The sequence below is a fragment of the Lepeophtheirus salmonis genome, chromosome 3 (assembly GCF_016086655.4).
Source record: "Lepeophtheirus salmonis chromosome 3, UVic_Lsal_1.4, whole genome shotgun sequence".
NCBI lineage: Eukaryota > Metazoa > Arthropoda > Copepoda > Siphonostomatoida > Caligidae > Lepeophtheirus > Lepeophtheirus salmonis.
Genome location: NC_052133.2, coordinates 347120 through 374538, shown reverse-complemented (window position 1 = coordinate 374538; position 27419 = coordinate 347120). Strand labels below are relative to the sequence as shown.

The 27419-nt window shown below is 33.8% G+C and overlaps 1 protein-coding gene and 1 long non-coding RNA gene across 2 annotated transcripts; both read left to right on the top strand.

Moving 5' to 3' along the window:
- Positions 1-403: 403 nt before the first annotated feature.
- LOC121114523 (uncharacterized) lies at positions 404-27354 on the top strand. The gene is made up of 2 exons (XR_005863279.2): positions 404-623; positions 25206-27354. It is a non-coding gene; the product is annotated as an uncharacterized lncRNA (long non-coding RNA).
- Positions 21774-25162, top strand: LOC121114522 (SID1 transmembrane family member 2). The gene is made up of 2 exons (XM_040708516.2): positions 21774-22447; positions 22517-25162. Exons 1-2 carry the CDS (start codon positions 22046-22048, stop codon positions 24491-24493), a joined length of 2379 nt encoding a protein of 792 aa, XP_040564450.1. The 5' UTR covers positions 21774-22045; the 3' UTR covers positions 24494-25162.
- Positions 27355-27419: the final 65 nt, after the last annotated feature.

Genomic DNA, 27419 nt, shown 5'->3' with positions numbered 1-27419 from the left:
CTGTATAGGACACTTTGGAGAGGGAGACTAACCAGACATCTCACCCAAACGTGGACTCCCTGAAGGCCGCCATTGTGAAGGAGTTGTACAACTTGTCCGAGAAGTTCATCATCAACTCCTTCAAGGCTTCCCGCCACCGTGTGGAGGCTGTGATTGCTGCTGAGAGCTGTCGTATTAAGTGAGCATGTTCACAAAGTCTTGTAAAAAAAAAAAATCCAAATTATTGACTTTTTTCTAAATGAGTCATTCAGTCCACGTTTTGCTTCCGAACCCTGTACATAGAGCTTATCATAATTAAATTTACACACAGTATTATCGCTAAAAAATTATTTTCTGTAAAGATAAAGGTTGATAGTATTTTTATCTTTATTTTTTTAATAGATAATAAGTATTTTTCAGTTTGTTTTTTTTGTTTTGAACGAATTAATTACAAGACATTTATCATCATGTAACTTCTTTTAACCTTGAGTGTAATTGAAAAAGTTCTTCATGGAGGTCAAAGTATCTTTAAAACAGCGTCTTGCATCCCTATCTAAAATGTATTATGATGTACCAAGTAGTTTTGCTCTATAACAAAGACTTTATGCATTTAATCTGCATTCAACAGTTTATTATCCTTAAGGGTAAGTTGTTTTTTAATGACTAATTAATATTAATTGTTATTTTATAGGACTTATAACATAATTATGTAATTGGGTTTCCCTTGTAAACGGTCATTTTTATCTTCTATTCATTAAATTTACTTAGGTATAGATATAGGTATTTTTGAAAAATGTTTGCATTTCCTCACGCAGCAACAATATGTATGGTATCTCCCAACCTTTCCTAAAAAAAAGGTTAAGAAAATAAACATACAAATTAAAGTGATTCATTCATATGATTCACAATGTTACCTCACACACACCAACAATTACACTGTATAAAACTGTCGAATTTTCTGCTTATTTTTTTCAAATCAGTGTTTTGAACGTTGTATTTTATTTTTAGGGTGAGAAATGATGAAAAATGTCACTCTTATTTAGACCCTTATAACTTATTCATGATACATTGTGATGAGGAATATCATAACTTATATTATAGAAAAATATTCAATATATAATTTAAAAAATATCTGTTTAAAAATTTTACATCTCCAAGGATTTTTATTCCATTTTGTCGTGATGCCATTTTTTATGGGGATGTACTTTTAAATAGTCAACATTATCATCATATTTTTCCCAATTTCAATGCCAATTTCATGACGTCATCCCTCGTAAAAGAAAGATCGAGAATTCATCCGTGGATAACTAACAGACATCATAAAAGAGTAGAGGGGACTCTTACCTAGCGAATGAGATACCAGGATCGAAACAATAAAGTAATCTATTCACGACGAGTAGAGAATATTTCAAAATGGAATCACTTGAAAAATACGAAATAGAGCAGGTCTGCAATATTTCATAAATACTTCTACATTGTATTTTCTTAGATCAAATCATGTGCATGATATAAATACTATATACAGCCCACGAAGTGACTGTTTTTATACATACAGACAAACTTTGCTTCAATAATTAATATGTCTTAAATTATACAAAGTGCCCCCCTTTTTTCTATTGATGTTTCTGTCTATGGGTAAGGTTGTCTTGAATACAACACTACTTAATATAGGACATGTCAAATTTAAAACTTGTCTTTATTCAATTCAAGCTTGATTTTCTTTTAAAATTATGTTTCTTTAATTTTTCAGATGGAATTTCACTGAATTTGTATTTGAGATTTAAAAACTTGAGACTTGACGTTGCAAGATTTTAAACGTAATTTAGAGTATAAAATTAGTTACTTAAATCCATGCATTGTTTCTATTTTTCAGTCGTATGGATTTTATAAAGAATGGAAGAACAATTACTTCTTAATTAACCATTAATCATAATTATATGAAGGTCACTCTGATTAATTATTATGTATTAATGACTGAATCATTACTGCAACAATACTATGAAACAGGTAATAAATGAGCCTAATTGCAACATCAATTTATAATAAAAAACTTTCTTTGTCTTTGATATTTTGCAAGTATTTTTTCATAAATTATATATGTTACAAAATTACATTTCGTTGAGCATGAACTTGTAAAAAAGAAGACAGTGCCTAAAAAAAACAAAAAACCTTTACTATTTGTTTTTCTATCGTAAAATTGACCTCTTAAACGCATAGGTGGGGTTTGATATTTTTTACAGGGAAGGGGGCAATCGGTATTTCTTTTCATACTTGCAGTAGTACCCAACATTGCCCTCAATTATTAGGCATCGATGAACGTACACAATTTACCTACAGCCACTCGAAGCTATATTGTTATAAGTTAGATCAAATAGTTATTAGGTGTCGACAAACAGGAAATTTATACTTTAATACGCAAGAAGATAACTCCCTCAGAAGAACTCAGTTTTACTCTTCGTTTTTCATGAGAATACTCATATGTAATTACTCAGTACTTAGATGTTCTCTCCTCAAGAATGAAATTATAATAATAACAGCTTGATATTGTTTTTAATGTAAAGTGAACAGCCTGGGAGTACTTTAGTATATAGAGTGCCAACTTGACTAAGCTATAGCTAAACTCCCTCGTTGCTAAACCTCATCTAAAGTAGTCACATTGATTAGTTGTTATAATGTACTTTTTTATCCGAGCTTAAGCTACACACACTCGTTCTTAAAAATGAGTCCCCAACTTATATTTTATAGAAATATATACATATAAATGTAAAATACGAGTTGACCTAAACGCCTGCAAGATTTCATTCATTTGACTGAGCGTTATTACACAATTGTAAACATGTATACTTTTCTTTTTTAATATGACACGCTCGATGCTACATATAAAACTTCTTGCTGAATTTGTGGTAGAGTTATAAATGTAAGTGTTTGTTGGACTCGGAGTGCCATTGAGGATCGACATCGAAGTAATTTTTGTCTATGTCCTTGTTTGATACAAAGTGTTTTTTTTTTTTTTGTTAATATATTTTTTATCTCATGGTTACTCGATGCTAATTTGTGAAACTTCATGAGAGGTTTTCTAGTCCCAAACATTCTTCAAATTGTCAGGGTGGCCACATTAATTTTTGGTTTCATTTTTTTTTAATATACCGGCATTTCTTATTATTTGAGGCTCAGGTTGCAACACTTTATACCTTTGTCCCTATTATCCGGAGTTAGTTCCACTTAGATACACCAAAATTCAATACAAAATACAAGATCTTCTCAAATAAGAAGATCTTCAAAGTAGACCAGGTTTTGAACCGTAGAAATGACAAATTTATAGCAGCATCACCTGAGGAAGTACAGGGCACCTTGAGGACAAAACATCCTCCCAAACAATCTGATTGGGAGTCATGGCCTCTGATGGGAAGAAAATGGACCCCTTCTTCTTCAAGCCCAATGGGAAAATTATTACTGAGGCCTACTTTAAGGGCCTGAGGTGGAAAATCTTAGCCTGGCTGAAGGTTAACTATTCTGAGTACAACTATATATGCACCAATGACGGTGCCCCCGGCCATACGGCCTCGAAGAGACAAAACTTTTGCAAGGAGCATTTTGCTTACTTCTGGGACAAGAACTTCTGGCCCTCTTCCACTCCTGATCTCAATCCCCTCGACTTCAGTCTGGGGAGTGTCTTACAGAGTAAGGTTGGGAAGACATCAAACAAAATGGTGCAAGAGCTCAAAGCCAGAATTAAGAAGCAATGACCAATATTTCTGCCGATTATATTGTGACAACCTGTACCAAGTTCTGATTTTGTGTGAGGCTGTGATTGAGGCTGGAGGCGGCCATATTGTATAATTCTTGCAAAGATTGATTGCTCAAGATTTTTAAATATAATTTTTCATTATACTTTTATAATAAAAAGTCATTAAGGTTTTGGTTTTGCTACTTATCATCGCAGAAAATTTCTCTGTCGAACTCAGTAATATTACAAGTGCGACAGCAGTTGTTGGAAAAATTTAAAATAATCTACTTTGGTTTAGAAATTTAAGAAATTAGACTATAGAAAAAAAGCTTGATTATTTTCAAAAATCAAATGATTAAACAGAATTCTTTTTTTAACCAAAAAAAGAAGCCATCTAATACAAACTAATTCTTAGATTAATTGGTCTACCTCAAACATATAATTCAAGTGCGTAAACTCACCTGTTAACTTGAGTAGATGATTCCTTGGTTATTTCAATCCTCCCCTCGAAATGTCCCTTTTATGATACTATATATGATGTTATTTGATCATTTCCATGATGACGAGTACAATTTTTTAAATTCACCTTGTAGATTCACTTAAAATTAACCCCTCTAGCGGACAAAAAAAAAGTGTACATATATACCACTACTTTTACTACTAAATATTGATCTTCAGGTTTTTGTTTCACCACTGGGTTTATCACAGTGTTACTTCACTACCGGGTGGTCTATTTAAAACTGAACCCTTACTAATTCAATAATAAATGAAAGTTATGTGTTTATTGCATTAATTATATCTTAAATACAAGTCGAGAAAATGACATGAACGTGATCGAGGAGTTTCCTTTCGTACATTTTAAGCAGTTTCAGGAGCACAGTCTACGCCTTTAGCAAGTCAGAAACGTTGGAGAGGAAGAAGGGCTCTTTCGAAAAGGCCAAACTAGACCCAGAGGACCACACCAATTCCCACAAGTCCATGGGGGCCGATGCAAGAGATCTCGGGGTTCACACCAGACTGCCGGAACAGCAATAAAAAAGTAAGCGGAAAGAACCTTGTGAGGGTGTAGAGGCCACTTTAGACTCTTTTGAATGAGTCTATTCAGTTCTTTTAAACTATTTTTGGCAATCCCCCCCCCTATAGCCCTGATGCCAACCCTCTCGACTGCATCTTTTGGGTTCCTGTCTAGGGGAAGGCCTGCAGTATCCGTCATCCAAACACCAGGGCCCTCAAAGCCACTATCAGCCAGGACTTCGACGCCATAACAGAGGACTGCTTCCGCAGTGGATGACTGCCCTTCTGAGGTCGCCTACAAGACATCATTGCCACTAAGGACAGCTACATTAATAATTAAGAGTATTCTTAATTTTGATTGGTTGAATTCTAAACAGCTTCGGTGAATTTGTGAACAATTCCATAAAAACTCCAATGTTAGAAAGAAGAATTGGGGAATAAACCACTGATTTTGGTTTATTTTTCTTGTTTCTTTGGAGTGAAAAGGTATCAAGGTTCAAATAGTCTACCTTAAGGACATTATTCATGGTTTCTTTGTTTGCTAAGTAAGGTTTCACTGTTTTACACCTATTTGAACGTTGAGTATTTGAGTACCTTTGTACTTTGATTATACCGTAGATATCACTTTTTTTTCTCACGAATCGGTCTTTCAATCCCTGAAGTGTTTCTTCAGTTATGGTTATAATATGTAATTAAGATTATTATTTTCATTAAAATCTTCAATTAAACAACAATGGTAAGACTAATTATGTATATACAAGCTTCTATTTTATCTGCGTCTTTTATCGACGATTATTCCAAAATAACCATTTTTATTTTTAGATTATTTTTTGGTTTAAATTGATACATTTAAAAGCAACATATGTATAAGTATTAGAGCTGGGCTTTGATCTGGAAATCCTAGACGGGCCTGAGAACCATATAATTTTTAACTAATTTGGTGTAACTTCGCTCTGGACCGATATCATTGTATATTGGCAAATATCTTTAACTATAATGTACTTTGAGCAATGCATGGTCCAAGATCCACGAAGAGCAAGGATCTGATACTATAAAACTTTTTACTTCACTCATTATTTTATATATTAATTCCTTCTTTTGCAAAAGAAATTGCCATATATTGCGATCACGAGTGATATATTATTTATTGTTGAATTAACTATACATTGCGTACATTCTTCATTGGAGAAGAAAATCATGACATCGCATTTATTTTTGAGGCCTTTAAGAAAACTATTACAGGGCTCCATATAGAACTGTTGATGGTTTTGAGTTAAGAATGGCCTCTCCTCAAACTTCTTTGACTTCCACTCAGCAGCCTTGACCACCATTGCAGAGTTTTTTTTACTATTTAAACAAAAATATATCCCCTATGCAAAAAAAAAAAAAAATCTTCCAAAGGCTACCAGATTTGGCCAATCTATTTGGAAAAACTCGCTTAAAATAGAAATAATGGGGAGAAGAAAAATTTTGGTTCGCGGTCAAAATATTACCGCAACCAAACATGTTCAATACTGTCCCAGAAGTTGTGTTGAGTGACTTAAAGGAACTGTTACATTTATTGTCATAGTATGAATTGTCTTAATATGTGTTTCACCATGTTAACATACACAGGCTCATCCATAAGTCTTAGGACAACTTTAACAGCCAAGAAAGTTCACAAATATTTAGTTCTCGAAACATCTTTTTACACAATTGCAATCAGCCTGATTTTTTTTACAAAATAATTACTTCTGAGTACGGTTGATCTTCGATCTCATTGCCTTCATGAACCTGTGTGCCTTCATAGAGATCGTACGACCATTCCTGGGACTGTCACCGACACTCCCAATCTCCTTCTACCACTTGATTGTGTAGTGGACTAATGCCTTGGACACATTGAGGTCTTTCAAGGTCCCTATAGCACTTATCTTCCATATGAAGCGAAATGATGGGGGCTTTGAAGTTCATGATGTCGTCGCTAGGAGCTCAAAAACACTTTTTTTTTTAAAGTTGTCTTAATCAATCAAACACAGATGAAAATTGCATAAATCATAAGCAACAAACAGAGTTAAAAAATATACACTGGTCTAGGGGGAATTATTGAGTTGAAGTTATAATCCTTCCTAAGTCTTATGGGCCTCTCTCAAAATGAATATATAAGCCATGGTATTTTGTGACGATGCCCCAAGTAGGGAACAACTTACCTACAAAATATTACTTAAGACCGAACCGATAAAAATCCGTCTCGACACTAATAAATATGTGCCTAATCGATCTATATAAATGAATTGTTTCCCACTCAATTAATATATATATAAAATTGCACTTATTTAATTTGATTGAATCTCATGTCAATTTAAGTACATAAAAGGATTCCAGATTTAACGAAATCGTTGCATATTTTCGTACACATACAGTCAACCCTCAATCACTTAACAATATTTAGTAGAAGTCAGATGACTCGCATTACTGTTTGAGAAGTGAAAAATATAATAAATAACCTTTTTAAGTAAGAGAGACTGGGTAGTTTAAAAAAAGGGATAATTACCTAAAGTTAAAACCAAAAGATTTACATCACAATTGTATAATACTTTGTGGAGCTATATAAGTAGTAGCGGGGGAAGCATGGTTTTGCTCTAAAAGCGATTTTTTTTAGGTTGTCTTGAAAATAAAATCAGTCGCTCTCATACATTGGACTAGTGAGGAATGTACGTTTGCCGTCGAAAATAAATATTACCAAAAAATAGTTTAGCGAAATATTTTATTATTAAAAGCCTATTGCAATTTAGCTTTTGCGTTTTATGAAAATCAGTAATTGCTTGAATTTCTAATATACAAAAAATGATTTTTTAAATTTATTTAGTTAACAGTAAATTTGCAAAATTCTTTCGATGCAAATAACTTCACGGATAACAATAGTATGGATCTGACATTCTTGCACTAGATGGGATAAGACTTTTGTTGTATACTAATATCCCGTGTAAATTGGGACGTGGGATAACGCCGTGGGAAGCCTGTAGGTTTGAGATATCCGGGTTTGAATTGTCCAACTTTTACTGCAAAAAAAAAAAATGTCTTCCCTGTATACAAATATAAACAATACATGACTGATTTACTTGAGCATTAAACCATGCGATTTGATCAAGGATTATAGTAATTATTTTTTTAAATATCATTTGGAATTCTTTGGGATTTTCAAAATGATGAGTCTGCAGAAATAAAATATTTGATTAAATTTTGTTCAATGGTCTTGATTATATATGTGCAATAGTTTGGAAATGTAGAGGATCACAGAAAGTTTTTTTTAATGGAGTTTAACCTTTCTTCCAAAGTCAAATATTATTTAATTTATTAACTATAAAAATCAAAGTATGATAGATGGTCGCACTGATTTTTGGGAAGTGAATTATTTTCATAAATGTGTTTGGAAATTAAATATAACTAGAGTAGGCATTCCCAGGGTATTGAGAATTTAAAGTTAATTATGAAATCTGCTGCTTAATATAAATAAAAAAAAAAAAAAAGATCGTATAGTTTTAAGAATTATTCTTATGTTAGTTTTATGAGTATACTAATTTATAGCCACTCTGTAGGTACGCTTCTCTCACGCAATGAGGCAGTAGTTGCTTTATCTTGGTCAGATGCCAGCTCACAGTCTCGCAGCTGCTACCCTGAGCATCAAAAAAACCTTGTAATATACCGAAATACACCCCAGTTCTTAGGTTGTATAGGTGAAGTGCTGGGCCAAAGTACAGCCTATACTCTACCGGCGCCGTGTTTCTAGTCGCCAAGGAACCCTTCTAATACTCTATAGTACACACCAGCCCCCGGCATGTGCAGGTAAACTGCTGATCTGGAAGCAAGTTAAATTTCTCAGCCGCCCCTTCCCTGATTAGCAAAGAACCTCCTTATATCTCAAAATAAACCACAGCTCTCAGGTTGTACAGGTGAAGTACTGGGCCTCAAGGTTGTTTCAACTTCACCGCCACAGCATTTCTAAGCACCAAGAACCCTGTTTAGTAAGGTAGAATACACACCACACCAAGGGTTGTCTATAGGAGCGGCTGGTCCCTGAGGCAGGATAAATACTTCCAACGCCGCTTCCCTGAGGATCGAAGAGCACTTCTAAAATTTAAAATACACCTGGCCCTCTGGCTGTAAAGTTAAAGTACTGGGCCAAAATACAGGTTAAATTCTACTGGTCCCACAATTCTAGGCACCAAGGAACCCTTCTAATACGCCCCCGCTTATGGGTTCTGTAGGTAAGCTCCTGGGCTCAAGTCGAGTTAAATTTATCCACCGCTGCTTCCCTAAGTATCAAGAAATCCCCTTAATATCCCAAAATATACCCCGTCTTGAAGGTTTCACTGGTGAAGTGCTGGTCCCAAATACAGTTTAAACTCTGGTGCTGTTGTGTTTTTAGGCAGTAGGGAACACTTCTAATATTTTATAATATACCCCAGTCCACGATCTATATAGGTGAACTTCTGTGCCCCATGAAAGTTATATTTCTCCGCAGTCCCTTCCCTAACTAGCAAGAAACCTCCTAATATCCTAAAATACATCCCGGCTCTCAGACTAACTTGTGAAGTACTGGGCCTCAAGGCATTTGAAACTGCAGTACCACTGCATTTCTTATCACTAAAAAACCCCTTTTAATATGCTAAAATACACTCTGCCCAATGGTTGTGGGCTGATCGTCCCAGGAGCTGTTAAATTCTTCAACCGCCACTTCCCTAAGAATCAAAGAACCCTTCCAAAATCCAAAATGCACTCCAGCCCACAGATTGTAGCGCTAAAGTACTAAAAAAATGTTATTTGAAGCTACAAAGACCAAAAAAAAAAAGTTAACAAGAACCATTTCTGGAGTCTTATGAACCTGCATGAAAAATTTCCAGAAAATCCATCCATTGCTTTGTCTGTGATTGAAAGATAAATACACACACTCACATTCACATTTAATAAATAGATTAAGTCGATTATTTGACTAGTTGTAACAAATAATTGTTAATATTATATTTTCGAAGTAGGAAGATTAAACCCACTTTTTTTTGTCGTTGATGTATAATATATGATATACACTTTTATTGAAAGTGATAAAGTGCATATTTTTACTTGATATTTCCTTTTTTAGTAAACATTTATGATTTGAGATTGTTTGTTCTTGATTTCAAGATCCATACTTTTTTTTATTTATGGGACATTTTCATCAAATTTTTTACTTAGAGTTTATAATTCTTGCATCATAGACAGGGGTGAAAATCCAGTGTATTTTATAGCTCCCCTTTTCCCGAACTAAAGAATTAATTGTCTTTTCCTCAACTGTTGTTATTATTATTTAACTCCTGAGTAGTGAACTTCCTGTCCTACTACATTCAATTATATTCCAAACCTGATTGAACATTTATGTGTGTTGATAAAAGGCGGAGAGTGACCTTGAAGATTTGTAGATTTAAAAGCCCTTGTTGAACTCATAATAGAGTTGAGGAACGACATCGAAGTAATTCTTGAATTTTTTCTTGTTTTTTCCCCCTTCTCCCCCTCTTCAATGCTGATCTAATGGGATGTCATGACATTTAAGCTGGTATCCTTCACAACGGGCCTTAAATTATCAGGGATATCATGTTGATTTTCATCACTAATCATAGGTTTTAACTATATATGAAGCTGGAAGGTTCAAGGTCTTTCCTGTAAATGGTCTAATTTAATTTAAATTAACTACTTTTATTGTTGATTAGTTTAATCAAATTAAAAAAAAATCGTGCCAAACACTAATTCGAAACAAATAACCGGTTTTATTCAGATATAATTATAAGCACCATTTTTTTATTATTAAATGAGTGAAGAAATGCTATATTTCTTCAAATTTGAAGTCAAGGCTCATGAGTCATGTACGACCATATTTGCAAGTATCACATTATTGGACTAGGAACGTTATATGGACGGATATGTATCTCGTGATATACATTGCAATAACAAATTTGAATGAACCTGGATTTTGTATTAGTTAATTATTCATAATATTAACTCATATATTTTAATCAGGGTTAACTTATTTCCTTTTAATATTAAAGGAAATCCGGATATTCATGTCTGGAGTTAAAAACGCTCAATTTCATACGATCGACATACTGGGAGCGTATTTGAAAACTAGACAGTTGAATCTGAACTTTTAACTAGTTTTATATCAGAAAATAGGGAAGCTACATTAACAGAACTAAAGGGTGATTCAAAACGAGCGGTTTTTGGATTGTAGAAATAAAACACATAAAATATTATATAATGGTCAAAACTTTATTATGAACCGAAAAAACAATCCTTTACAATTATTTCTAGAAAATAATCCCATTCATATGTAGACTGGAAATGGCCTTTAAATGGGCCATTCTTTCGCGCCAATTTTTGATGACGCGTTCGAGCATTGTGCCCGGAATCTCACAAATAACTCGCTCAATATTTGTTTCCAATGCTTCAATCGTCGCTGGTTTATCTACATAGACTTTTGCTTTTACGTAGCCCCAAAGAAAAAAGAGTCATTGAACCAGAAATGGACCTCATCACTGAACAAAATTTGGCGCGGAAAAAACGTATTTTCTTGGATACGTTCAAGAGCCCATTCACTGAACACACGACGCAAACGCAGGTCCGGTGGCTTCAATTCTTGCACGAGCTGTATTTTGTATGCCTTTAACCCCAAAACTTTCTTCAAAATGCTCCAGGTTGTGGCATACGACAAGCCAAGTTGTTGAGAGCAGTAGCGAATCGATTTTTTAAGCTGCGAGCTGTACGTGGCCTATCAGACGACGGGACATCCCAGAAAGTCCCAGCAAAACTTCTTTCACTAAACGCTGATTTTCATAGTTTCATAGAGGTGTGTATCTTAGATATACATTTGTTGCCATTTCTAATCTTCAATGTATCTGCCATCTACTTTGATAATTGCCTCGATGCGCCGCTGGAATCTCTGAGGGGTAATAATAATAATGCTATTGGGGCCCATGGAGTTCCAATGCACATCAACCAAAGCCTTGAGAGTTTCAAGATTCGATGCCCTTCTCTGTCAGGCCCTGGTATCAACAGACGACCAGAAGGAAAAGCGGGTTGACATCTGGAAAGTACGGAGGTGTTTGCGGACAAAACGGAATGTTAGTCTATGAAAGGACTACGTAATCTTTGCCTTGTTTTCTGGTGGTTCATCTAGTTGAAGTACCACATTTCCGTCTGGATCTGGTCCCTGACTCAGGTAATCATCTTACTGCTCAACATGTCGACGTAGATGGTTTGTAGTCTATAACTTGTTTTGAACCAGACCAGTGACATATCCAGTCCAATGGAAGTAACAAATCCCTTGCTCATAATTGATACTGAAGCTATCAAGGTGTAGGCTTAATCTCGATATAAATGCAGTCATTAATGGCCTTTTTGACGTTGTAAATAGTCTGCCTGTTTGCTTTAGTCAAGTTTTAAATCTTTCTTAGTGTTTGTTCAGCGCAAAGTTCAGCAGCAACTTTGATTCGGTTGTCTCTTGTCATTGTGATTGATTGTGATATATTTTTTGGGAGGGGGTCAATTTAGACAGCTTGGCAGCTGATTGAAGGAATCATCAACTCCTTTCTTGTGTTATTCTTATTAATCTCTTTTATAAGTTTCTCATTTCCATTACGCAACCGGTAATGAAAATATTAGTGATCACTTGATGCATGAAGCAATTATGAAGCAGTTTCCTTTAGACATCATATTATTATATCCTATTCTTAGAGCAATACCTTGTTTAGTCTGGATTAAATATATATACAGAAAGAATAAAATGTTCATTTATAGCAGGGATAGCTCTGGTCAGCCAGTAAAAACTGATTAAGGAACATAATGTGAAGTGTATAAATTGGTGATGAGACGATTAATTGGAATTGCATAATCGAGGGATTTTTCGGGAATCGGTCGCTGGAAAATAAGGTGGCATTTTTTGATTTTCCTATTCTTATTATTATGACTATTTTTCTGAAGTATTCATAAAAAAATATTTCCATCAACAATAAGGAAACGACCATAAGAGTTTTTGATATTAGTCTTATAATTTTATAAAATATCGTGGTAAAATAATTTATGCTTAAAATATGCTTGAAAACAGAGAAGGCACCAATAGAACACAACTTTTGTTCTTGTAATCCATGGTCTCTCATATCTTGGATCATACCAAACGTTTCTCGACGTGTATCATCATTGTAATATGCCAGCTTACCTTTAGACTCATTGGTACTGATGTAACATCAGTCTATCTACAGGTACAAAAGAGCACTTTTAGGGCAAATAACTAGAGATTGTTTTAGGTAAGTAAACAAAGAATAAGTTGTGAAATAGTGTAAAGAACGTGAAATATTGCATTGTGTTGGTCTTTATTTATTGGGTTCAATCCAATCAAAACAGGACATTGTGGCCTCCTTCATAGCCAGATCTTAACCCACTTGCATATGGGGCTGGAAGGCCTGTAACATAAATACTGTTGAGCTGAAGGCCTCCATTGAGTAGGAGTGTATGGTCATGTGTGTTGAACATTTCAACAGAGTTTGCATGGCCTTCTGACCTTGTGTAGAGGATGCAATTGAGCCTAAGACATTTTGAATTTTAAGGGACGAAGATGTGTTTTTTCACATTAACCTTCAAAAAATAAATGATTGAATACTATTTGAATACTGGAGTATGAACAAAATTGTCAACATCTAATAAAAGACTATCCCCCTCAGTAAAACGATCACAATTTTCGAAAACAAAGTTTGGAAAAAAGAATGAAATTTATGGGGAAGGGTTTTCCACAGAGTCCGAACTATGAACTCCGCTTCTTGTGTCTGTTAAGCCAAACTTGCCTCTCATAGTATTAGCTTTTTCGTAGATAATTCGTAAATCTTGCTGAGGCCGATGAATTCTATCGATAATGATATGAAATTATCTTCAGGGTACCATGTAAGAGGATTATTTAAGTACAACGAAACCAGAGTTTTATACCCAATGACGAACTGATTGAACAATATATGCCTATCTTCTTTAAAGTTTTCGACCTCCTTACTTCGACTCTGACCATTTTCATGAAGATCCCAACATTGATAAATGTTTGGCATTGTAGAAGAGAAAACACATAACTCCCAATCCATTGTCAAAAACTCTAATGCTGCGAAACCGTAATGGTTCTCATAAATAATTTGGATCGAACCATCTCATTATCGACCTTTTACAATCCAACCATCAAATCATTGTTCCACCGCATATAAACGGAGTATATTTCGATGTTTTATAATTAATATGTTAATGTACTTATATGTATGACTTTAAATATTTAAAGTTATCAACTTTAATGTTTTTATTTTGGTGTGAAAGTTTGAAAATTTAAAAATATTGTTATGGTATTATTTCTGAAGAGGTCTACAATGGAGACGAAATGGATAAAATTTTACTGATCCTCTTAACATTTATGTTCTATTGTGTTGGTTGAATCAAGTCCGTCTTCTTTAAAATATATGGTATTTTGGCTATATCAAGTTTAATTATGGCTAATGCAAGGGATATATTTTTTTCTATACATTTGAAACAGTGAGACTTTAGAGGTTTTAGCTTCTAGCAAACAAACTTAGAAGGATGAATGGAGGCATTCCCTCTTAAGCTCCTTTACGAAATCCCAAATATAGAACCAAGGCTAAGAAACCCCAATAAAATCCAGTTTTTCCAAAGGAAATAAGAACTTTTAAGCCACATTTTGCATGTTCAGTTAAAGTTTGATTATTAGACAGAGACACTTATCATTTAATAGGTCTATTCAATCAGAACTTTTTATTAGAATTTTCTTAGAATTGTTCCATCACTGGTATAATTGGAGACTATAGTACGGTAGTAGCAACTCCACTTGAATTTAAAGTGACTTAAAATTAAAATTGAATTGTCTATAAGTACATCAATTAAAACCATTCAACTATCAATATATTAAGTAATGTGTCCACCATTGATTTTGTACATTATCAATCGAACGAAATGCACCTTCCTATACAATGATTTTCAAAATGAAATTAAAATTCAAATTGTTCAGTGATATTGGACAAAAGGTACGCAAGCTTCATTGAGCATAGAATAAAGAGTTTATTGATCTATTCATTTACATACCAATTGGCAATTTATAAAGTAGCATTATTCACATCGTTATGCGAAATAAGTGTAGTAAAAATGGTTTATCACAGTAGAGAATGGATTATTAAGGTTGGTTCTACCTAATTTAAGGAATGTTGTTTCTATTTTTGACTTAAAAATAATGCTGTGTGGACTCAAACAATTATCAACTCGAATTGAAACAATGATTTATCCATTACACTCATATTAGGAGTCGATTTTCAAATTCGAAAAAAATAATAATAGAGGAACAACGTAGCTCAAGGGACAACGCACTCGGGATAAATTATTCACTTGAACTCAATGTACATGTCAGTCGTTCCTAAAGAAGGAATTATACTTAATGACTTCAAAAAAGATTCCCAGGTAAGATGCAGTAAATCTTAAGCACTTTTCGAGTGTGAGGTTTTTGTAGTTGACAACCTGAAAATTGTTTTTTTATACTCTCAAGCTTGAATCATTATTATTTCATTCTTGAGGAGAGAACATCTAAGTATTGTGTAATTACCGCGTCAATGTGCTCATAAAAAATGTTGAGAACTACTACTAAGGATTTCTTCTATATTAATAAAGGAAATCAATATTATTATACAAAGGTTGTCTATTCGTCGACGGTTAATAACTTTGGGCAGTGCCAGGCACTACCACTAATTTTCCACAAAGTAAAAATGTCAAAATCACTGCATTAGTACATCGAAAAAGAAAGTAATACACAAAGTAGGTACTTCATTGTATTTCTTCTCTATTTATACAGCAAAGTTTATCTGTATGTATGAATAACAGTGGCAGGGTGCTCTGTATATAGTGATCCCTCCTTTATATCATATACCCATACAGTATAAATGAAAAAAAAGAAGTATTTCATATATGGATGGAGCCCTGTATAAAATAAATTAAATCTCGCATTCGTTTAGTTCAACTCATATTGAAAAAGAAAAAAAAGCAAGAAGTACTTTATATAAAATTTTTAAAAATGTATGTGACTTTAGAGGAAGTTTATTAACGATCAAAATGACTTTATTGCTCCTCAAATCAAGCTGTTATTAGTATATCTATATCCTTGAGGAGATTACGTCTAAGTACTGTGTAATAAGCTACGTGTGAGTGTGCTTTTGAAAAACGGAGAGTAGCAGTGAGGATTTGTTGGGGTAATTTATATATTATTAAAGAAAATGTACATTTTAGTCGACGCCTAATGACTCCGGGCAATGCCGGCTACTGCCGCTATACAATTAATGAATGACCAGTGTGCATTTTCCCTCTCGTTTTTCCACTTCTAATTTATTGACGCAAGTTGATCCTTAACGAGTCGACTCAAGTCATCTCAACACTAATTTAAATACGTTGTTCCATTCTTGGAAGAAGAAAAAAGGTAGGTCTTACTCCCAGCCTAACTTCTTTTATGCCTCTATTGAAAAGTTCTTTCATCTTATTTTTATTATTTGTTAAAGAAAACGTCATTTGAGTTGATTGTAAATAACAAAACAAAAACAAAAAAGTACTTTTTGGACTTTTATCCCTCTATTTTCCTTTACACAATCAATTGTTCAAATCAAGATAAAAGCTTAACAAAGACAGGAATCTAAACTCACGCAAGACTTTTGAATGGAATACATCCCTGAACAAAGATAATTACTTAATCACAATAATTGTAAAATATAATTGTCACGATTCTCATATTTATGTATGCTCAAAGTTCTTAATATATTTGAAGAATGAACATGTGCATGGAATTACAATTTCTCAAGAAAATATTAACCTGCTCGAACCTTGTAATATTATTCTATTTTGCCAGCTGAAAAATATGTATACAAGGCCTCCATTTTCGAGTCAAAGTCCAGACTTGAGTACTAGATATTTGGTACTAGGGGAGTTCCCCGGCATTGCTCGGAGTTATTTTTGAAACTATTAGACAAAGTCCCCATTGCCAACTGCAACATCGAGATAAATTGTTACGTGAATAAATCGTAATACATTTATGATACAGTGGTACATAAAATATGTCCTAGAAAGTGGGAGTTGTTGACAATCAGAAAAGGGTTTTATTATTTAAAAAAGCTCTTATCATTATTGTTTAATTATAAGAAGGGAACATCTAATTAAAAGCATGGACTCAGAGTAAAATGGAGGATCCCCATTGGAGCAAATCCAGCCTACATGTCCTTACTAACCAGGATTAATCTTACAAATAACATTAAAAAGCTACAGGCCTCCAGCCCACCACTTGCGGACGCTCCTGACCAAAAACAATGATGATTCACTTTTATCATAGACTTCTAGATTAAAATGATTATTACTATGAACATTATGGATGTTCATTTTGTATTGTAATAAGAAATAAAATATTAATCTTCTTCCTTATGAATTTAAGTAAGATTAGCACCCACATCAGTTACTATCTCTTGTCGTGACACTCCTTACTGATTTGCTAAGAAGATACCGGGTGCAAATTAAAAAATATACACATTTTACAATTCAAAATGATAAGGTTGTAAGTGACTGATTTTAAAGATTTAGGTGAGCCATCAGGAGCATCAGCAAGATTTTTTTTTTCCGGGGGTGGGGATCATTTTTTTGCGAAATAAACTCAAAAAAACTATTCACAAAATAAAATATTTTTTGGAATTTTTTTTCCAAAATCTATAGTTATTAACAGAAAAAAAAGTAAAAATCCATAGCTATTAAGTTAAAATTAAATTTTTGGGGAAAAATTAAATTTCAAATATTAAATATTTGGGAAAAAAGTTTCAAAAATAAACAATTTTTCACAGAAAATAAAAAATTTTGAAAAAAAAAATTCAAAAAACTTTAGTTATTCACAGAAAATTATTTTTTTATGAGAAATGTTTAAAATATCCATAGCTATAGACCTAAAATTTAATTTTTTTCAAATTTTTAAAACGATATCTTCCTTTTGATTGACGTATTTGATATATATGCCAATGTGCTATTCTCTAAAACTAGTTTCGCCATTCCATTCTTTCAAAAACTTTTTGTGTTAATTCCCCAATAATTGCTTCATTTTTTTCCCAGAATGGGCTTATATCCTTAGTTATCCGTATAATTTTGCATGGTCTATTGCCATTCTCTCCCTCTTTTGCAGTGTTCATTATTTCAAGGAACGTTTATTTCAGTATTTCATTCCATACAGAAAACCGATGAATTTCACACAAAAACATAACTAAATGAATATTTCCTGCAAATATTTTGCTCTTTCCTTTCAGACACAAGTTCAGAAATGTGCCAAGTACCACTGTCATATCGTTATTGCAACAGTCTGTTCCTTTTCTTCGTTCGTATGTTGACAATCCTCGAAAAGGATTTCTCACAAAGATATGTTGTTAGAAACGGTATGAGTATCTCCAGGGCTTCCTTTGAAATAAGGGGATAAGGTACGATTTGGTGACACCAAAACTCTCTGACAACGTTGTTGTTCTAAGAGTTGCTGTTGAAGCTGGCTCTAGTTCATAAAGATATTCATCGTTGACGTCTGCTGCCGCAACAATAAACGAGAAAATTTGTCTCAACCGTGCTAGGTAGGAATCGGTGGTGGGGAAGTATCTCTCAAGAGACATTGCTTGCTTCAGCTCTTCAGGTACTGAAATGTCTCAAATTATAGCCACCTTTTCGATCTTACTAACACAGTCGTCCAATAAGGAAAGTTTGCGAAAGTTATCATTCTTTGTTTGTCGTTTCCATAAAGGTAGCTTTTTTTTCAATTCCTCCAAATTTTTCTTTTTTTTCAAAAAATACTTTACTGAATACTATTACTTTATTAAGGTCGGGAGAAAGGGTCACTTGAGCCATAACAGATTAGAACAGGGGGATCATCATAACACCTTCCAAAATTTAGGATTTTTTTGCTTGTTACAAGAAAATTTAAAATTTAAGTTTTTAAAATTTTTTTCCAAAAAATTTAACTTCCTATGAATAGCGAAGTATTTTTTAAATTTTTCTCGCAAAAATTTAATATTTGATTTTTTTTTTTTTCAAAAATTTTATACAAGAAATTTAATTTGTGTGAATAATTGTAGATTGTTGAAAAAAACTTATATATCAAATTGTACATTTGAAAAAAAAATTCAAAAAATTTTATATATGAAATTTAATTTTTCAATTTTTTTTTTTTTTTTTTAAACCTAGCCCCCCTCAATATAATCCGTGGACGCCCCTGATGGCAAAATTCTATTTTCTAACCATTATTTAAAATATTAATGAATCGGAATTGAGATCTGGATTTATTTTTTGGAATCGTCACATCACTAGTTTTCTTATAATTTTTGCCGACCTGATGATAATAATAAATAACTATAATTTGTTTAAAATAGTCTGCAATTTCCTGAAAATAACTACATATTATATACTACTACATTTATATATATTTTACAAAAATAATGACTTGTGAAATATTACCTGCAAGGTACAGGAACGTGTCAATTATAATCATCATCATCAATATATGGAATACAAACCTGACAAATGATGAGTGAAAAAGTATTTCAGCAGCAACCTTGTACTTCGTTATACTTATAGTAATACAGTCAACTCCCGCTCACTCACTGCTCATTAGCGGTTTTATTTTTGAAATAAAAAAATAATCATTCTTCTAAGAAGATTAACTTATTATAGTATTTCTCCGTTACGTACAATTCAATTGTTGTATTTGTATATTTTTGTAACAGTGAACATGCACATAAAATGGTCTATGTAAACGACTTAATCATTTTGCAACCGGCATAGACCGTGGTTTTTATCAATTATTCACAAATGGGCTATAAACGGTTAATATTTCGACGAGCATTTCCATATATTCAAATAATATAAACTACTTGTATGTTTAAAAAAAGAAACCGAAAAATTAAAGTGGTACCTTGACAATTTTAAACATGATTTTGGAGGAGAGTGGCTTAGCTGACATGACGTTTCATTAAATCAGCTACTAGCAGATGAAGGAAATTAATACAAATTCCACTCAGTATCTGGTAGATCGGAATGACTCGGATTTCGATCCTAAATTATATTCCGAGTCCAACAAGGACCTACATTTATACCTACACAACATACCCTCAGTGTTTATTTTTTTTCTCAGACACTAGGGATAATTTTATACTTATTAGTCTCTCTTCAAGAATAATGATGACAGTTTTGATAAGTAAAAAAAATCCAATTCAGGTTGAAAATGGAAAAAAATAATAATAAAAGAGCAATTTTGCCAAATCAATATTATATTAACCTATTAGAATTTATAATTAATTTGTTTGATCCATTATCCCTATGAATGTAAGCATTATTCATCCTACATCTGCCAAAGACTCGTCAAAGGGGCACAAGATTATGACACTTAGAAAAAGCAAGTCTTTATGCTATGTTCAAGGGTAGAAAGTCATTTACCGACGTGGTTCGTCATTACAACATCAATGAGACCAATTGCATTCTATTTATAATGTAAAAATGTGCATATTTTTAAGCGTGTGACAATACAATTGTACACGTAAAAACTGAGATATCATAACTTGTACAACAATTTGTATATCCCACGCTTCAAAATGCTTGTATTTTCACATCTCTATATAATATATCCATATAAATCAGAAAGAGCTTGTCTCTTACTGTTCTTAAAAGTAAAGCTTTTTATAGTTGCTCTCTGTGAGGAGATAAAATATAAATATTAGAGCAAACATTAGTGCGTGAAATACGGAGAGGTAACCTTGACGATTTGTTGTGAAGTTATAATTGAAAGTACTTGTTGGACTCGGACTATAGTTGAGGATTGACATTGGAGTAATTTATCTCTAAATCATTGCTAGATATACGAAGTGGATTTTGTGTTTATTTCATTCATCTCGCAGCTAATTTAATGAAACTTCATGGAAGCTATGATGATCTTCTTCCGAAAATTCTACAAATTGTGAGAGTGACCACGTTAATTTTGGTGTCTTTGTAAGATAATTGCTATTCATTTTCAAGTTTGGTAATGATTTCATCAATTGTCTGGAGTAAGGATGTTGTGTTGATTAGTGTCGTTTCAGTCCTTATTTAGAACTGAAGACTGAACTAGACAGGATATCCCGTCTAGTTCAGTCTTGGTCCAGTCCAGTACTAATCCGACCTAAAAACTTAGAAAATTCAGTCCTTGATGACGTAATTCAACTTTATTTCTTCTTTTTTAAATTAGTTCTAATACTGACAGTCCGAAGGATATACAGTCCTAAGCACCGATCCTAAAACTGGAATAGACTTGACCGAATAAATAATTACTCAAACAACTCTAGTGAAGATGAAGGCTGAATACAGAAATATCATAAAATAATTATTTGAATGGACCTGCTGTGCTCAAATAACATTAAAGCTCGTTAATTAGTACTTCCAGTGGGGGTTACATTCCTACGCGGCAGGTCCTGTTGGCTATCTGTATCAACCGCGAATAACGAGGGTTCACTGCCTAACATTTGAGTTTTATGATAATAAAATACAATAAATACACTCACAGTATACTTTTATTGTATTTCTGTATTTTCTAATCACTGAAGAAAAAGGAGGAAACTTGATTATATATCATTCTTCATTAATAAAAATTTAAATTCAATTACATTTTTATTTTCTTTTTATGTATATTTGATAAAAATAGCTCCTTGAGATTAGCTTCAAAAATAGAGATATTATAATAACAATTCATAGGACTCCATGGGTATTTCCTTTTGCAATTTATTTATTAAAGAGAATTTTGCACATTCATTATTTTTCTAACGTCATACTACTGTGGAAATAGTATTGATGTGATTCATATAAAGGATAAGATGGACGAATTACTGAAAACATTATGCATTCATATTGAGGAATATAAACGCCCTCGGAAATATGTTCTTTATTAAGAACAAACTTATTCTTTATCAGAGTGTAATTAGGTACAAGAGATTAATAATAATTTAAATTGCAGAGGGCATAATAAGGAATTTCCTTCATTATGTAATATTTTCAATCATGGTTTGAGCGATGCATCATATAAGAACGGAACATTTAAAATGTTTGTAGTTTACATAACCTAGTTTTGATATTTGGAGGGAGCTGCTCCCAAAAATAGAAAAATAAAATCTCTGGTTCCTTGTTTCAAAACAAGAGGGAAACACATACGAGCGAGATAGTCATTCATATAATTATGGACGGTTGGAGTCAGACCCTCTTCTTATAACAATAATGATCGCATCTTCTGTGTTGACCGTGTGTCTCCTTATAACTGGAGCTCATGGAAGTGGGCGTCGCATAGAGGGAAGTCTGTCTGAGAATAACGACTTTGAATTAGAGTCTGAAATACTCAATGAAGAAACCTCAGAAGTGACGATTCAACTCGATCTCTCATTCTCCTCCTCAAGTTTAGTTCCTAAGATCAGTACTTACACAGCAGATGGTGTTTTAGATGTGTCTGTAAGACACACTACGAGTAAGTCTCTTATATGGAGAAATGATCCCGGATCTAGAATCACACGATACGTATGTTATTCAGAAACGGATAAACTTTTACTAATTACTGTGAGCACTTTCAATTCAACAGATGTGTCGTTTAACTTGAGGGCTTCTATTGAAGATATTAGTTTGAAGGTTAGAGGCTACATATTATTTATTTCTTGGAGGATATTTTGTTCAATTGTGTTTGGTAATTTTTTTCAGATTGAGAGAGAAGTATCCGCATCCGTCTCGAGTGGATCCCCCATTGTGAGAAAATTTGTTACTCCACCAAAATGGAAAGGAGAGGATCGTCACGTTACGGTGGTTGTTCGGTCAAATGTCTCAGATTGTGGCTTACTCGGAATACAACCTTTTTCTTGTCCTTTTCATGATGTAGAGTCCAGTATGGTGTTTCGTGCCAAATGGCAAGCCTTTTTAGGACTTGCTGCCATTGATATTCGGACATCTGATGAAAAATATCAAGATGGGTTCTATATCATATTAATCACTAAACGAAGTCCTGAGATTTGTATTTCGGGTGCTTCCTCCAATTTTGAAGAACTCCCAACTGAAGGAACCTTGAAACACGTAACTCTTACTATTTATGAAGAAGACTACTATCCATTAGGTACAAGTATTGCAATCTTTTTTGCATATCTTTTTGTTTATGGAATTGGACTTGCTATTACATTGTGTAGCTCAATGCCGATGGAGGGTAAAGTTGCAGTTAAAATTCGACCCAAGAAACAGGGACACAAAAAAATAACGGTTGAAGATGGAGAAATGGAAGAAAAAAGAAGTTTTGATTTCGTTGATTCAATTCCCTCACCCGATTCTAGTAATTTAAATAAAGTGAATCGCTCGACGTCAACTGCAGATTTGCATCCCATGAAATTTATGGAAATTGTGATCATCGATAAGGAAGAGGTTCAAAAAATTAGGAATCAAAAGGATTTAACTCTAAAAGACTTGGCAATTACGTGTGACTATGATCGTTTCCCTCATACTCTACATATGAAGTCATCTCTTTATGTCTGGATCATTTTCCTCATGGGTATTTTCTATTCCCTTCCAGTTTTTCAATTAGTCAAAAACTATGAAAAATTATCTGATAAAAGTGGGGACGAAAACATTTGCTACTACAATTATCTTTGTAAAGTCCAATGGGCTTATCTGAAAGACTATGGCCACGTTTTTAGCAACATTGGGTACATCATATCTGGCTTGATGTTTATATTAATTGTATCAATCCGACGGCTAAGATACAATATATATATGGAAGACTCTGCTAAAAACAAAAGGGGTATTCCTGAGCAATATGGAGTTTTTTTGGCGATGGGAGGTGCACTGAGTATGGAAGGTGTCTTGAGTGGATGCTACCATATCTGTCCCACAGCAGAAAATTTTCAATTTGATACGACTTTTATGTATGTTTTGGCTGTTCTTGTCTTTTTGAAGGTCTTTCAATTTAGACATCCTGATATCACTGCCAATGCATACATTGTTTTCGCAGTCATTGGTGGAGCATTGGTCTTTGAAGTGGTTGGAATATATTTATCGAATACGGCTTTTTGGATTTTATTTCTTTCTAGCTATATCACGGTTGTCATATTTTTTGTTGTCCAGACGTACTACAATGGAATGATGTCCCAATTTATTCAACCCTGGAAGACCATACTAAAAAACTGCTACTATGAAAAAAAGGGACCAGAAATGCAAGAACTAGTTCCGGTGCGGAAAGGAAAGTTTTTTGCCTCTCTTGTTATCATATCCGTTAACATCCTTTTGGCCGTGTATTTTGCATTCAAACGGAAGCCTGGAGTATCCAAATATCTATTATCAATCCTTATGATCAATATGGGACTCTATGTGGGATACTACATATGCATGAAGCTCTTTTATCGTTTCTCAAAGGGGCGTTTGAGTGAGGCCCTTAGCTGGAGATGCCTCATTTACTTCTTTTGTATGAATATTTGCCTTTTTTCATCAGTCTCCTTTTTTGTGATGGAACTGAAGGATTCTGCCAAGAGTCCAGCAGAGTCTAGAGAAATGAATAAACCCTGTCTGGCATCTTTTTTTGATAATCATGATCTCTGGCATTTCCTCTCTGCGGCCGGACTGTTTTTTCATTTTATGATGATACTCACTCTAGAAGATGAAAATCTAGAAACTCCTTGGCAAGAAATCCCAGTTTTTTAATTGCAATGTGACACAATTCTCCTCGCTAATATTATTATCGATTTTAAATAATCTCAAGTTTTTCTTCATCAACGAATCAAGATTTTATTAATATTAATTATCTTTTTATTGAAATCAACATACGTCGAATGTTACTTTTTATAATATAAGAATCGTCTTTCCTGTGAATTTCAGTATCTGAGCTTAATATTGATCATATTTTGCTCCTTTCATTTTAGTATTTGTCATTTTTATTTAGTCAGTCCCCATACTATTCTTTAAGATATAATCTGAAGATTAATTTTGATTACGATTCACGGACTGATTTATTTGTTTGTTCCTTTTTTAGTCATGTATCTTCTCTGCTTACAAAATAAGGACTAATTATTTCTTGATATTAATTTAAATATTCTCAATTCAAACTTTGATATTATGAAAGACACGTGAGTGATCTACTATTATCATGTTTTATTTGTACCTCAGACCATGAAATGGTGGTAAAAATAAGGATTTTTCTAAGTATAATCATGTTTGTATTTTAATTATTGAATTTTTTAAATATTTTGGATTAATTACGATCAAATAGTTATAATTAATTGAACATGTTTGTAAGAAATTTATATTTTCTACTAATTGTAATTAGCTTTATCTGTGCGTCTATTGTGAAATATATCTTTGTTTTATCAATTATCTATTGTATTTTTAATTTTATGTATTTGTGGATTTATTTCAGAGCTTAGTTATAGCATTGGATTTTGGTCAGTGGTTCCCACACTTTTTGATGACAACGTTTACCAAGTCGTAGTGACCCCGAAGAAACAAAATCAGTTGAGATGATTCCCCTTCACTGTATTTTTGGAGCTAACAAGTGACGATGTTATTAGATAAGGATATTATCTAATTATAATAGTAGACTAATTAAAATTTATTGCTTAAAATTTCAGATTGCCCATGAGAAATCGAGAGACAAGTATTAGGAAAAAATGGAACTCATTGAAGCTTGATATTTGGTGGCTTTCAGAATTATTCAGTTTCAAACTTAACTCGAACAATGTCTTAAATTGCTGGAGCAGTAACTCCTCGTCAAAGGTGCGAGGTTTCTTAACTTAGGTCATTCTGAAAGCCACCAAATATCAAGCTTCAATGAGTTCCATTTTTTCCTATTGGTATTTGCGCCAAAATCAAGCGGTTTTATTTACACAATCAGCTTTGTTCTTAAAATACTGGACAACCGTACCTGCAAAGATAGAATGTTAAGCGTCAAAATTGCATTTCATTTTGTCAGGGTTCATCGATTCGGTCAATTAATTCAAATTCCTGCTTCAACTATAAAATAAATTCCTTACAATATTTTTTTTTTCCTAATACTTGTCTCTCGATTTCTCATGGGCAATCTGAAATTTTAAGCAATAAATTTTAATTAGTCTACTATTATAATTAGATAATATCATTATTAATACTAGGAACACAAGGAAATTTGGTATCATACAAGAACCTTGTTGAAGGCTTTAGTCGACCCCATTCAAATTGTCAGACAATCCCAGTTTGGGTCACACCCCACAGGTCGGGAACCACTGTGATAGATGGATGCACGAAACTTAGAAAAACAACGACAACGAAGATTTGAAATTATTTTCGGACGAAATTTAAAATTTTGTTAATATGTTTTTGGCATTAATATCTGTCATTTATTATAGGACTGGTAAAAAGTTAAAAAAACAAAAAAAACAATTTCATTCACTTTTTTACTGAATATACCGATGATGTAAATATACTTTTTAAAGGGTTTTGTGGCAACCAATGTGTTTGTTTCGTATTTTTACTGTTAAAATAAACAAAAATCCTTCCTGTGAGAGCGTAACAACTTCCACACGTGAGACCATGTCCAATCAGGAAACAAAGAGGATCGAAATTGCAGCCCTCCTCCGAGCGGGAGTGCCTCATAACAACATTAAGGAATAGGTTGGGGCCTCGTTGAAGACAATTTACAATGTTTCCAAGCGCTTGGAGGCTGGGGGTGATCTCAAGCATTCCCCTGGGGCTGGCAGGAACCCCATCTGTCTCAACAAGGCAAGTAAAGGCTGTGTTCATGAGGACTCCCAACAGGTCCGTTGTCTACATGCCCAAAAAGATGGGAACGTCGAGATCAACTGTTTCAAGGGCATTGAAAAGGGCTGGAGGAAAGTCCCTGAGGCGCATTGAACGCCCTTTGCTAACTGAACGTCAGTGAGAAGTCAGACTTGAGCGTGCCAAGAAAATCTTGAATGATATCAAGAGCTCATTTGGACGCATCATCATTTTTTCAGATGAGAAAACTTATACGGTGGATCCTGTTTTCAACAGGCAAAATGACCGTGTTGTGAGCTTTGGAGATGTTTGGAGATCCAACGGGAAGGCCATGAATCCGGTATGGTTCCCCACTGGCTCAGATTAACAGCGGAGGATTATGTGAAGATTCTGGCGTCCCAGGTCCTTCCATGGATCAAATCCATAGTCGGCAACTCTCCTTGGGTTTTTCAACAAGATGGAGCACCCGCCCACGCTTCCAAGAAAGCTCAGGAGTGGCTCAAGGACAACATGAACCTTTGGCCAAGGACTACTGGCCCCCTCAGAGCCCAGATCTGAACCCACTAGACTTCCCTATGTAAGCGCACGTGGAGACCAAGGCCTGCAAAAAACGACACAAGAACATAAATGTCTTAAAGGCTGCTGTCAACAAGGCCTGGCCCTCCATGGACGCCGATTACATCCAGCAAGTCTGTGGCAGCTTCAGACGTAGCCTGACCAGTGGCATTGAGTCAAATGGTGGCTACATTGATTATATTTGATCACAAACTATTTTATTATTCTAAAAATGTATGAATAAATTGTTTCTCAAGTCATTCAAATGTCATTATTGTCCGCGATATGTTCTGAACAAAAATTGGTAAATAATTCTGCACGGCCC

Bases quoted from the DNA above. Each gene is read 5' to 3' on its own strand.
- LOC121114522 (XM_040708516.2), top strand. From the start codon at position 22,046: ATGATCGCATCTTCTGTGTTGACCGTGTGTCTCCTTATAACTGGAGCT. The intron at 22,448-22,516 runs GTTAGAGGCTAC...AATTTTTTTCAG, and splicing joins TTGAAGATATTAGTTTGAAG to ATTGAGAGAGAAGTATCCGC.